The sequence below is a fragment of the Haemaphysalis longicornis genome, unplaced genomic scaffold, assembly GCF_048455015.1.
Source record: "Haemaphysalis longicornis isolate Haplotype H1 unplaced genomic scaffold, Haemaphysalis longicornis Haplotype H1 scaffold_1, whole genome shotgun sequence".
Lineage (NCBI taxonomy): Eukaryota > Metazoa > Arthropoda > Arachnida > Ixodida > Ixodidae > Haemaphysalis > Haemaphysalis longicornis.
Window position 1 is genome coordinate 224,323,967 of NW_027526203.1, and position 14,374 is coordinate 224,338,340.

The 14,374-nt window shown below is 45.6% G+C and overlaps 1 protein-coding gene across 1 annotated transcript in view; it reads left to right on the forward strand.

Annotated features, from left to right (window-relative positions):
- Sap-r (prosaposin) overlaps positions 1-14,374 on the forward strand; it is a 91,999-nt gene that overhangs the window by 14,729 nt on the left and 62,896 nt on the right. Inside the window, exons 9-14 of the mRNA XM_077673658.1 lie at positions 484-540; positions 2,863-2,925; positions 5,988-6,086; positions 6,221-6,280; positions 11,724-11,783; positions 11,879-12,007. Coding sequence (XP_077529784.1) covers positions 484-540; positions 2,863-2,925; positions 5,988-6,086; positions 6,221-6,280; positions 11,724-11,783; positions 11,879-12,007 — 468 coding nt within the window. The remainder of the gene's footprint in view (positions 1-483; positions 541-2,862; positions 2,926-5,987; positions 6,087-6,220; positions 6,281-11,723; positions 11,784-11,878; positions 12,008-14,374) is intronic.

The following is a 14,374-nucleotide window of genomic DNA, read 5'->3' on the forward strand; positions in this document are numbered from 1 at the left end:
GACAAGATACAAGTACGAAACCCGTGTTATAGACAAGGGTGTTGCCCTCTGTACATGAACAATCAGATTTGTTAAGCCCTGACTGTCTAAGTTATCTTCTTTTTGCAGCTATGATTTAGAAGCTCCATGCACACTAAAACAATGGCATTCATGTTCGAAAATATTCGATTCGATTAAAGTCCATTTTTGCCATTCGTATTCAATTTGCAGTCTCGAATTTGATATTTGCACACCTCTGGTTACAACAGCGAAAGGATTGAACTGTTGCTGGAACCAGTTTTAGGTCTTTGTATCAACCTGTACCCTGGGTAACATTTTTTTAGAACAGATCAGAGTGTAATACATAGTTTGAGTTCTTGCAACACAAGTAAAAACCAAAACGAGGGACATACCTTTGCCAGCAAATTTATCCGAAGACTTGCACCCACCTTAGGCTCAGCTTGCAGATACAGCTTATGAAACCATGCACCCACCTGTTTGCAGTGTTCCGCCTTGGTAAACGTGGTGCTTCCGCCAGTGTTCAAGTACCTCCAGTCAATGGTGAGAACATTGCCTTTTTTTTTGTTGGCACATATCTTTACCATATCAGGTGCGAAATTTGACTTGTGTATAAAGGTCACGCATTTGATACCCGTAGAAGGCAACTGCTTTTCTTGTGGAGGCGATATAGAAAGCCACCCACCTGCACAATATTTTGGTGTGCATTGGAGAACATCGGATGGTCAAATTAATCATTAGCCCTCGCTGGCATGGTGTGACACTCCACAGCCCAAATTTGCTTGCTGCATTTTCAATGGGGGGCTGTATTGTGCTCAGGGAAGCTGAGGCTCTGTCTACTCGGGTGTTGTAGGAATTGAAGTTGCAAAGTAAGGACTCTACTCTGCTTCTAGTCCTCAATACTTGGACCATGTTACACAGATTGGTCATGGGTGTTTTTGAAGTAGCAAGGATGTGTACACGGACTCAATCATTAGTATTCAAAGTGATGTGGGGGTGCCTAGGGCACAGGTAGCCACTGTGTTTATGTTGATCCCATCCTTCTTTGCAGACCTAGTTCTGTTTGTTGTACGCTTGGATAGGTCTCTGGTTAAAGGGACACTGAAGTGATATGTAAACATTGCGGGATTACTTGCGCAAATTGTAGTCCGGAGTCCCCAGGCCATGTTTCGACCACCCTGGGCGCGTTTACGCGATTTTATTTAGTAGAAAAATTAATTCGAAAATGCTATCCTCCTCTCTTTACGCTCGCCCATTTTCTGCGGCGTTTTCGTGTGACGTCAGGAGGGGATAAGCTGGCAATTGGCTGCGCCACTGCACGGCTCCCCGGCCTTCAGACAGTCAGTCGGCCCAGCGTTTCGTCCGCCGGCCGCCGACGGGTCGTCGCAATTCGTTCGCTCAGTTGAAACGAAGCCAGGACACGTTTGTGAATGGTAGAATTTGCCTTTCTTTACTTGGTTAGTTTGTACACTGTATCTAGCTCCAAGTCAAGGTCGTTTCACACAAGCGCTGCACAAGCGCACATGCGACGCTTCGCTGACTGGTATGCCAGTAGGAAAATATAAGGCCTTTTGAAGGCGGGAGAAGAGTCAGCGAAGTCAATATAGGTATTAAGGAAATAAAATCAACTGATATTTTTACCGTACAGCGTAAAACTAGGGTGCGGGAAGCACTTTTTTGCGCTGGGCAAACAAGCACAGTGGTCAGCAGCACGACTACGCATCTGCGAACGCTTTTCCGTCTACGAAATGCAATTGCTAGACGTGAGCTATTTTGGAAACTCGGGCGACCCTTACTGCACGAGCGCAATAACACAAATAGTCACCTAAGCTGCTTGAAATGCCAAAACTAAATAAAAGTGTAAACTGGTTGTACAATATATACCCTATATTAACAATGCCAGCGGAGCCCGCTCCGTGGCCGAGTGGTCTGGGTTGCTAGTATGCCACCGCAAGTATTTTGCAAGTCACGAGTTCGAATCCCCGCGGGTACGAGCTTTTTTTTTTTGCAAGTTAACTTTTTCGTTTTCCGCTGATGTTTTCTATATTGAGTTCATCTTTTTTTGGGCCGCAACGTTCATGGCTCCACGAACTAGTTCACAAAACGCGCGCAGGCTGGCACTGGCGCGCTAGCACGTTCTCGTTGGCGTGCTGTTGCCATAAGCACCGACTGCTCGCAGGCAGTGGGCACAGGCCAGAATGAACAGACCCTTGGCCTGGTGCGAACACGCTTTTTACGACACAGGCATGAGGGAGGCAAGCTCCAAATATGGGGGAAAAGCGCATGACATTTGGGCGTCTGCGGGTACGCGGAGGGCGTTCATGCACTGCGTAGGTTTCGGCTAGTGAATGCTACGATTCCAATCCGTCCCAGGAGGCTTATCTTTATGCATTTTTACAGCTGACAACATGGCAGAAGCGGGGTACGATGATTACTGAGTTATTGAGAATGCCCATCCAACAACGCCAACGGTTGTGTTTTAGAGAACCGAAACCGGAACCGAAACTTGCTTGGTTGCTCACCTTGGGCATCGTCCAATCACGGTGCCTGCTCCTCCTAACGTCACAGCTTTAGTTGGTGCGGCCGCCGCAAACCGCGCATGGTAGTTTTTCTTCTTTCGCGCTTTGTAAAATAATTACCGATTTGTCAACCGAATAAACGATGAAAAGTGTGCTAATTTGAGCCAGTCTACGCAGTGCAAGCAAAAACGGGAGCTTGACAAATTCACTTCAGTGTCCCTTTAAGGGCAGCAAAGGAGCTTATCGTGTTGCATAACCCTTTCTTTCTAATAGTGTAAATAGGTAGCTTTGTAAGGTTTGACATGGAGCTGTCTAGAAATAGCCTTTTTCCCCTTTTATTTTTTAGGAAACTGAAGAGTTTTGTGCCTATGTGAACCAGTGCAAATCAGTGGCTCCACCAAAGCTGAGTGTAAGTACATTTTGCGTGTGTTTAGTCTCTCCTGCTGTAACATTGGTGTGTGAGTGCACAAGCGGTGCCACATAGCGATACCTGGCAGTTTTCAGGGACTATATGGGAAGTTTATGAATTTTGACCAGTTCTTACACTTTTCTTTTTTTTGTTACAAAACTCCTTTCAGTTTTTACGAAAACATTGGTTTGATCCGCAGTGGAATTTAACGAGTGGCGAGAAACCACCACCAGCTGGCAAGGGGGCTGACTTGCTTATTTGTAAAAGTTTGTTATAAAATGTTATTAAATGAACAGAGATGCAATGTGTATAGTCAACACAGTTAGAGAGGGGCAGAATAGTGAGTTTTTTTTTGTTAATGAATTCTGAGAGCCAGGCTACGGGCAAACATGCACTCAGCACCGTAAGTGTGGCCTGAATCAAATTGCACCAAACACTGTCATTTTGTCACGCTCTAGTGAGGTTTAGGAGGTGGAAGAACTTGACTTGAAAATTCAGCTTGAACGAAAACCACACGACTCAGGAAGGAAACACAGACACAATGCTGACTATCAACTGAGTTTACTAACAAAAAAGGGGAACATATATACATGAAACATTGCACAACATTGGCACAGCGTGACAATCTTTTTCCCGAGATTAGTTAACAGGATAACTGCTAAGCAGATCCAGTTCTTTTTTTGTCAGAGCTACGGAAGCTGTGCTGATGCACGTGTCACCTTTCTTGCTGATGGCCACTGCTTCGACAACCTCATGTGTGAGGCGATTGCATTTCTTGCGAAGCTTCCGTAGCTCTGACAAAGAAAGAACTGGACCTGCTTAGTGGTTATCCTGTTAACTAATCTCGGGAAAAAAAGTGTCAACGCTGTGCCAATGTTGTGCAATGTTTCATGTATATATGTTCCCCCTTTTTGTTAGTAAACTCAGTTGATAGTCAGCACTGTGTCTGTGTTTCATTCCTGAGTCGTGTGGTTTTCGTTCAAGCTGAATTTTCAAGTCGATACGAACCAACTCGCCCAAACCCAAACAATTCTATAGGTGGAAGGAGCACCAAACTTGGAGCTTGTGATGCTGTAGGCATTCTTTAGGAGCAGGCCTACAGAGAAAATTGGGGCAGAAAAGCAGGGGTGGGGCCTATTGGTGTCTGGGCTCTCTTGTGCTGTGTGCATAACTGGCATGGGGCACTGCCCAAGTGGGAGCAGGCTCTTGCAACACCAGGACCGCAGTATCTCTGCACCCCTTGCATGGCTATTAATGGACGGGCCATTTTCGGTTGCAAACTGAGTTGCCTTCAGTACCTAATTTACAGTTTCCACAGGAACAATAACAGTCCACCTCCTCTATTATTTTTTTGCATAAAAATGATGTGGGCTTCCAGTAGCCGCGTTTACATGAATGCGACAGAATGCGATAGCAGCGCGTCAGATTTCCTAGCGCATCACGAGTAATGCGATGCGCTAGCGTTTACATGTAGCGCATTACCCCTGTTGCGATGGTGGTGCCATACGGTGTCGCACATCGAAGGTAAAGCAGCGTTTCTGGCGCCTCCAAAGCTTCCGGCACGGCTGGCTCTGTTCTTTTTTCACGACTCGCATTTTCTGGCGTCTTACACTCGATTTAGACGTTTTTAAATGCAAAGCTGCGTTTGCAGGGCTTACTTTTCTTGTCGACATAATTTCTAATGCGATGCGCTCGCGGTTACATGCACTTCGAAAGTCGACTTACGCGGCTCAATCCACCCTGGTCTGGCGCATTAATGCGACGCGCTTTCCTAGCGCATTAGCCCGGTTTACATGGATGCGATGCGCTAGAAAATTGTTGCAATGTGATGCGATGCGCCACTTGTCGCAGTCATGTAAACGCGGCTAGTGGAGAGCTTGAAAGGTGCCACTGAATGAGCGTGAAGTGAACAAGCAGCTTCCGAAACGTGTCAGATATGTTGAGGTAACAAAATGAAGAACGGAAGTTGTCATTGTGGTACAAAGGTAGTCTACATTTAAAAAAAAAAAAAAAAAAAAAAAGGTAAGGTCACTTATGGTACATGAGGAATTGCATCATTGGCAAGCACCTCTCCGGGGATAAAAAGAAATGGAAGTGATCAGTACAGCTGTACAAGTGATGGAAATGCTTGCTGAGGTGAATTCTGAAACGAGCGAAATGAGTTAAAAGTTTTTGGTTGATTTTTTGTATGTATACAACAGATACTAAAAGTGAAAACCATTGGGGGATAATATTTTGGCTAACGCTTGTGCTGCTGATAATTTTTCAGCCGGCCAAATAACCGTGCAGTGCAGAGTAGCGTACTGATAAATGAGGTGGGACTTTTTTGTGCACTTCAGAATAATTTAATCCTGATCAAGTGAAATTTAATCCTAATACTAATCAAATCTAATCCTGATCAAATGAAATTTTCAATTTTTTTCAACATGCAAATTCTGATGAGCTGTCTGCACAGGTGTGTCATGAACATGGGTAGTTAGAAAGAGTGGCAGTCTTCAGGACCAGAAAGACCCTTAATTGTGTGTGTGTGAACTTTTTCCCTGTCAGTCTGTAATAAAAGCAAAAAAACGTATCTTCGATTCAGCTATTCCCATTGGCTGCGACATCCACATACCCACTGCAAGGAGCACTCAGCAGCATCCAAGAGGACATTAATGCTTTCACGTTCACAACTCATTGGGAATGCTTAGGTTTGCTCAGAGATTATTCTTTAACAGCTTCCACCTAAGAAAGAACTCTGGCTGGGACGGTACATGTCCTATTTATACCTTCCTTTTGTTCTTCGTCAAGACCAGAGAAAAGAAAAGACAGGCCGTTTGTCCCTCTCTTGTGGCAGCATTATGGATTTGATGGTTTGCAGGTTGGACAAGAGAAATTTATGGCTAAAGAAAGTACCAAAGAAAGCAGTAAATCGGAAAGGTGAAAAAGATTTTTGTTAAAGGAATGCCCCTGTTGAATCTTTTTTTTTATAACCTGTTATTTTGCACCACTGCTTTGTGTGCATTTGGTCTGTGGAAGGTGCCTCTAGCTCCTAACCTTATGTGTGTTTATTGTCCCACTAGATTCAGCCCATTGTCAATGTTAAGGACAACTTGACCTGTGACTTCTGCAAGCAGATGGTGGAGCACCTTCGGCAGCTCATGGCCGCCAACACCACAGAGGTTTGTGATTGTAGTTGTACATAATTTGTGTTACATTCTTCTAGGGCGGAGCATAACTTTGGTGTAGCAGGACACACTTCCTGTTTAGGTTTTTGTGCATTCCTGAACCCCTGAATCTCTGTTCATGTTTGCAGGAAGAATTTAAGCAAGCCTTGCTGAACTTCTGTGAAGAACTTGGCCCAGCAGCTGAAGAAGTAAGTGCTGTAGTAGTTTAAATGGTTGCCTTTCTAATCTAGGCTTGATTTGAACATTCACAATGGGCTCTTCAATGTTGACATGTGTAAAGATCTCTGTGTGTGGGCTCTGTGGGCTGACTAATGGCTCGGGGGGCTAGAACAGACCCGCCTTCTAAATTGGTTACAGGTGATAACAGTTGCCTGTTATGTCAGCCTTAATCGTGAGCAATTGGTGGTGTCCAGCTGTGTAGCCTTATGGCACAACATGTGCTATATTGTGAGAGGCAACATAGGTATGGTAGCAGGGCCCGCCTGCTCAAAGCCGAATAAGTCAGTCTTATTCGCAGTCTAATCTTATTGGCAGTCTTATTCGGGGTCTTATGTTCCCTAGGCTATAAGACGCTTTCCGGAAACTTGTAAGACAGTGAATAAGACTTTAAATAAGAACGCAATAAGACTGTGAATAAGCCTGCTTCGAGCAGTCTTATTCACAGTCTTATGCTGACGTGGTCGGTCATTTCATCATAAAGATCGACCTCCATATCGTGAAAAACGAGTGCAGTAGTCGTACAAGTGGCGAACGATACCGAGCGGCAGCCGTTCGACCGTCTGCTTGGAACGAATAAATACTTGTTCCGAGGAGATCGACGCCATTGGAAACGCCGTCAGGAGAGAGGGTGGAAAGGGACAAAAAACGCCGGTGCCGGAAGCCGCAAGGCCTACCTACTTTGATGTGGCACCGATGGCTGCAGCCATGGCTGCAGCCATGGCTGCAGCCAACCACCGTTTTCAAGTTTCGCTGTGCGCTATGGGCATGTGCTTGTTTTTCCCGGGTAGCGCGGCTTTTTTACTCCCTCAGGTCAAACAAAGGTGGACAGGAATGATAGTCTGCGGCCCGATATTAGTCCCAAGCAGACATCGGGCGGCCAAGCGCGCGGTGTGAATGTGTGATCATCTGCTATGCCAGCTGTCACCACAGTAGCTACGAAAAGGCGGCACGGAAAGGACGGAACAAATGTATTGTTTTATAAAATCGTGCCCATTAACACAGGAACAACAAATAGGCGTTCACAATAGAACTACAACGTGACAACAAAATTACAACAGCAAAACGCTAGCAGCCTGTAGTACCTCTGCCCGTGAGCGTCAAATAAAATCGCGTTTTCAATGAGAAGCTGCGCAGACTCGCGTCCATGGAGGAAAGAATCGTGTCTTTCCATCCTTCTCTTCGAAAGTGGCGGTTACGAAGCTTGATTGTTTGGGTTTGTACTTTGATTGTGCATTCTGCTTGAGCAATTGGGATCCGGAGGTGGCATGTAAAAGCAGCATGCATAATATCAACATTCGGCTATATTCTACAGTGCGTTTGTTTACAGCTGGAGCCCTCGCTAAGTGTGCTGCCAGCTAGGCAGCGGGTTATTGCGATCGTGTCGCCGTTCCAGGCGGCGGAAGCTGGTGGAGTGCTCGTTGCATCCGAGTCTACAAATCCAATTCGCAAGTTTCTAATTCACGGTGAGATGAAAAGCACAACTCGTGTTGCGACAACGTGAGACAACGTCGCTGCTTTTTGCGTCAGCCCAGTGGGTTTCTCGGGCCCATGCTTCGAGCAGACGATCTTTGTTTATGACTTCGTTTACACGACGGGGCGGCCGAGGCCCGGCGTTGTGAGTTGGTCTACCAAGGATGGCAGATCATTGTAACGTATTTGTGACAAGGCCCAAATCCGCCGTCTGATGGTCAGCATTGCTTGAATTTACCCAGTCATGGTTCAAAATTAACGCTTGCCCAACGCCGTCGACGGCAACAAGCAGTTTTGCGCATGGTTTTGCGGCGTATTCCCCGCTTTTCCCTAGGGGCCTCTCTCGTGCTCATCTAGGTACTCGCTGTCCCTATAGTTTTCAATAAGACCGTTCTGTAGCCTGGCCCGAGTGCTTTCGAGCAAGCGCACTAGAAAGAAACTTATTCGCGGTCTTATTGAAGTCCGTGAATAAGACTAGACTGTGAATAAGACTGCCAATAAGAACGTGTGTTCGTGCAAGCGGGCCCAGGTGTCATTACTCCGCAACAAATGGCATGATGGCCACGTGTGTGAAGTGGCAGTGTTCTCAACACGAGTGTGCCAGGGGTCCCTGCTGGGAAGGCACTAGTAAGGGGGAGGGGGGAGGCACACTATGGTGACTCATGCTGATATGTGCCATATTGTCCAACAATTTCCTCTTGCAGCCGAAGTCACCCATGCACCTATCTTAGGCTTGTTGTTTTTCTGGCTTTTCGCATAGCTGCGATGTTGTGCAAAAAGCAAGCTTTAAAGCACATGTCCAGGTCCGCGCAGAAGTAAACGGAGCATGGGAGCGGTGGCCGAACTGCATCGCTGCGCCGCGTATGGGCGCCGACGGGAAACATGGAGCGCCGGTCAAAGAGTGTGTTCGCACTGCCCCCGCCACCCTATCTGATATGTTTAATCGCCACTCTGCTGGCGTGTAATGTTCGGCGAGACGGTCTTCAAAAGGCAGCGCTGGGCTATAGAGGGGCGCTGGTTGCATTGGCGCTCGCACGTATCAGCGGCGACCGAATCCGCTGCTCATGAGCTGGACGAAGCTGCGCGCGCCCGCAAACTTGCCTTGTTGCGCACCGTAAAGGGCGGCATAAAATTGGAGGCGATTGCGGTTTGGCATAGCATGTCATTGCGATATAATTAATTGTAAGCCGGCAACAAAATTGCCATGTACAATATAGAAAGCCCATTAACAGACATTTTCCTTGTTTGGAAAAAAAAATCTCGCTTACGAGATTTCTTCTTTAATTTTGGTTTTGTCCCAAGTTATTGCAGCTGGTCAGTCCTGGTGGGTTCTAAAGAAAGGAAAAGTAATGTCCATGCGGTGGAAATTTTGTATTGGAGAACACCGTAAAGAATAGGTACAATCGTTGCCCGCTATTACAGCGGGCCCCATCCGGCTGATATTTTGTTGTCGCATTAAAACCGAGGTTGTTATTTTAAACGAGCACCTTATATTATTTAAGAAAGTGCTGCAGGTTTAAATAAAACTCCGCATTGAATTGAAAGATGGCTTCACCGCATGGCCTCAATGTCTTGAAAAAAAGCGCCGTCAAGCCTCAAAATGACCGATGACGAGTTTCGTCGTCATGGCCGATGGCGACCATACTGTTAATCTGTTAATTTGGTACAAAATCTTATTATGGGTATCATCGTCAATGGGAGCGAAAGGGTTAATGCGACAGTCAAATATGCGCCGTATGAGGCCCGCTGGAATAGCAGGCAACGATTGTACCTATTGTTTACGGTGTTCTCTGATACAGAATTTCTACCGCATGGACATTTTCTATTTTCCTTTCTTCAAAACATACCAGGACTGACCGGCAGCAATACCTTCGGACAAAGCCAAAATTAAAAAAGAAATCTCGTAAGCGAGATTTTTTTTCCGAATTTGGAAAATGTCTGTGACTGTGCTTTCTATATTGTACATGGCAATTTTGTTGCCGGCTTACAATTAATTATATCGCAATGACATGCTATGCCAAACCGGAGCGGCCTACAATTTTATGCCGCCCTTTACAGCGCGCAACAAGGCTTGTTTGCGGGCGGGCGCAGCTTCGCCCTGCTCATGAGCAGCGGATTCAGTCACCGCTGATGCCTGCGAGCGGAAATGCAACCAGCGCCCCTCTATAGCCCAGCGCTGCCTTTTGAAGACCGTCTCGCCGCCGAGCATGACACGCCAGCAGAGCGGCGATTAAACATATCAGATAGGGCGGTGGGGGCAGTGCGAACACACTCTTCGACCGGCGCTCCATGGTTCCCGTCAGCGCCCATACGCGGCGCGACGATGCAGTTCGGCCACCGCTCCCGTGCTCCGTTTACTTCTGCGCGGACCTGTACATACTATCATGATAAATTGAAATGCGAACAACGGAGCACGTGGCTTTCAGTACATGCCGCACAATCTGGCGCCGGGCCACGTATGCGCAGTGCGAACAAGGCTTCCAGACAGGAAATACAGTGAATTGAAACACTTACTTTTTAGTTTTTTTTTAAAATGCAGAGACTGAATATTGACTGTATATGAACCATAATAAATGAGAGCTTTAGTGTGCTGTTACATATTGTCCTTATGGACCCAATAAAAATGTTTAAGGGCAGTCGTACATCAGTGTATAAAAAAAAAGTGTCAATACTTTTAATTATGGCAAGCTTGTTATGAGTAAGTTTGCAATCTTGTGGCATCCTTTGGGATGATATACGTGTGTTCTGTGCGGAAAAGTTTCTATGGGTGACAAACCTTTCTCGTTTTACAAAGATTGCAATTTTCCTGTGTAGAAGGGGTGGGCAGTACTTTAGTAGTGACTCAATTCATGACATGCATTTGCACTGCTGCTGAGATTTAGTATTTATTATGTTGTAAATGTTAACATTGCCATTTAGTACACATTTTAAAGGTTGGTGTTGCCATGATACTATTTGGAAAACTTTTTTCAAGGCTACTGGAGACTCCTGAAGGTTTCTTATTTTCTCAAGGCTTGAAAATTTAGTAAACAAAAAAAAGTTGCCTGGCATTAAAAGGAAGTTGTGTGTCTGGTTAGTTTTTCTTGGTGAAACCTGTAAGAGTATGGAGAGAAACTGATCTTTGTTATGTGATTGCGTAGGTGGGGCATCATGGGTTATTGCATTCTTCAGAGCACTGTGTTTATATGAACATGTACGGAAAAGTGAAGAAGGAAAATGGAGGGGGGAGAAAAAAAACTAGGGTTCGTTCAGAGTTTTGAGAGATTTGAGAGAGAGAGAGAGAGAGAGAGAGAGAGAGAGAGAGAGAGAGAGAGAGAGAGAGAGAGAGAGAGAGAGAGAGAGAGAGAGAGAGAGAGAGAGAGAGAGAGAGAGAGAGAGAGACTTTAATCACAGTTGAAGTGAGCATATTTGTGGTCGGGGTCTTCAGTCCAAGACTCCGTTGGTACGGCCGGCTGTCTTCGCCCTTTCCGCTAGCAAAAGCTGCGTTTCAGGAGAAGAGCTGGCCAGCGTACTCTCTCGCTGCTCACGTGAGGGGTTGAGGATGGGGGGAAGACCTGGGGTTCAGTTGACATTCCCAGACAATATGGTACAGCGTGCCTGGTGCTTGGCAGTGGCATTGTTCTTGTGTGGCATCATCTCTGCATCATGTTCTCATTGTGTTTAGATGAATCGATGCTTCAGAAAAGCTTAGTGCAAACAGTTAGTAAGCTAGAAGGTAGAAAAATACTTTGGGCAAAAGCAGGCAAGGATCGTTTACTCTATGATATATGCGTCTTTGTGTACATTTCCCTTTAATGACACCAAGCAAAGACTGCCCACACATGCAGCATCTCTGTAGGAGTGGCTTGGTGAACATAAAAGCTTTTCAAAGTCTGATTCATGCTTGTTGGGAGCAAACATTTTTGTTTCCTCTTCATTTTTTTTCCCCCCTCTGTGTTGCAGTGCCAGGGTCTTGTCCAGCAATACTTTGACATGGTGTATGCCTACCTCCTCGAAGCCCTTGTGAGTATGCGTTTCCGTGCACAGGCTTTGCTTTATGGCTGTGTGGTATCCTTGTATTAAGTGACATTTGTGTTCATGGGCTGCGCATGTTGCAGGACCCTGATGTCTTCTGCTCCACACTTGGTCTCTGCCCTTCGAGCTTGTCTAGGAATGGCATGAAGTCCGAGGAGAAAGCACTGAACAAGCTTTTCATCAAGGTGTTTCAAGGAGCACTCCAGCAGAAGGTGACTGCATGTGTTTCTTTCTTTCCTTTTCTTTCCTCCTTTTTCTTTCTTCTCCTTGTTCAAGAACGGGCGTGCATGTGAGCAGGATTTGTATCAGAACAAAGCGTCCAACTTCACTTTAGCAATCACTCGGTTTAGAAGAGTCTACAATGGATTTAAAATTGCAATGACCAAATTTGTGGATAGTTTAGGTGACCAACATGCTACTTACAGAATTTAAAGCGTGGTTTCCATAGCATATTTTGCCTTGAGGCAATCAGATGTTGTACATTCTGTTTGCTATATAGTATTGTCTAAATGAAATCCACATTCATTTTTTTAATTGATGAAAAACTTGAGCTTTAAACTTGTTTATCAAAAGCCTGCTTGGAAATTTCGGTGCATGTATCAAATAAGTTGTTCTATTTATTTATTTATTTATTTATTTATTTATTTATTTATTTATTTGTGCATGCATGGGAGAGTGCGTATATATGTATGCATGTATGTATGCATGTGTGTATTTATGCATGTATGTACTGCTAGCCTGAGTGCCAGGATTAAGCAGGAGTGGGTGAGCACGGCACAAGAACATTTATCCAAATAACAATGCTGGTAAAGACAGTTCAATGACTATTGAACAGACAATATTATACATTGTGTAGGCATTTATACGCACACTTGTATGTACTATCGTGATAAATTGAAGTACGAACAACGGAGCGCGTAGCTTTCAGTACATGCCACGCATCCTGGCGACGGGCCGCGTATGCGCAGTGGGAACAAGTTACGAGAGTTCGCGACGAACCTTGATATGCAAAGGCCATCGTATTTCCATCATCCGTTGGGCACTCAGTACGAAATAAAAAATAAAGAAATATAGCTTCATGCGCCGTATTCACTCATTGCAGCAACAAAGTTAGATAACGCTTGCGTGAGCTGGCGCCGAACGTGGTGGGAAGACGAACCAAAACGCTCGCACGCCTAACAACGGTGTTTCCATATCAATGTTGGACACAAACTCTCGTAACTTGTTCACACTGCGTATACACGGCCTGTCGCCAGGATGTGTGGCATGTACTGAAAGCCACGCGCTCCGTTGTTCATATTTAAGTTTATCACGATAGTACAGTCGAACACGGATATATCGAACTCCAGGGGGATCGCGAAAAAATTCGATATATCGATAATTCAATATATAAAATACGCCTATCTGAAGATTATCTGACAAATCCGCACATCACTGAGAGTTTTCTGAAGTCGTTGAAAACGGTACTTTACCGTTTTAACCCTCAAATCACGTAAACTCCGAACCGCAGCGTGATGACCACCGCACTTTATTTATCATTGAAATGGCTTTGAGTTTCGCGTGTTTTTTTCTTCTGCATCGTAAAGGTTGCCAAATTGTCTTCAAGATTACAAACACGCACAAATGAGAAAATCAACGTTGCACACTGTGCCACAAGAGAAGCGAATAGCGCTGACGGAACCTCGGCTGCAATAGGCGGTTGGGAACGTTGTCAGGCACTGAGTGCCGTTATCTTCAGTATCCGAACCGAACACCTCCCCCACCTGGAGGCGTGCAACGAAGTCGCTTTGCACCCGACACGTTCCGGAATAGCCGGGGCGGGTTGTGCTGCATTCGCCTTTACGTCAATGTTCATGCGTGCATCGCCCTCAAAACTACTGCGAGGAATTCCGAACGCCTTTTCAACCAACATCTTTTCAGCAGCCTGCGCCCGACGAATTCCCGCCTTCGTTGCTCCGAAATGAATGCCTTGGACAAAACAAATATACAACGCCGCATCGGTCCCCCTGCACGAGCTAGCAAACAGCTCAATCACAGAAAAAGAGTGCCTCCGGTCAATTTCTTTTGCTCCTTTATGTCCTTTCACCCCAGCCACTATCCGCGTTCTAGCTATTAAGGAGCTGCCCCTCGTGCTAGCGTGAAAACAGCTGTTGAAGGCCATCGAAGCGACATAATACCGCGGACGCCGCCTCTGTCTCACCAAGCCAGGAAACTCCTGCGATGAGTCAACATAATCATCAACTCCCCCCCATCAGAGGAATCAAACTTTCAGGGGCAACTTCGGCACGGAATTCGATATATCGAATTTGCCCCTGATCAGGAGTTCGATACACGCGCACAACAGCCCTATACTTTTGCATGGGACTTTCAAGGGTATGTTTGCACTGTTCGATATAGACAATAATTCGATATATCCGTGTTCGATATATCCGTATTCAACTGTACATAAAAACTGAGCACAAGACATGGGAATGACACACTTATACCAACATAATACGGAAAGCAGGGCCACAATGCACTTCTTGCAAAATAGGACAAAAGCTAAAAGAAGAACGAAAGGCAAAATTAGGGTTGCATGA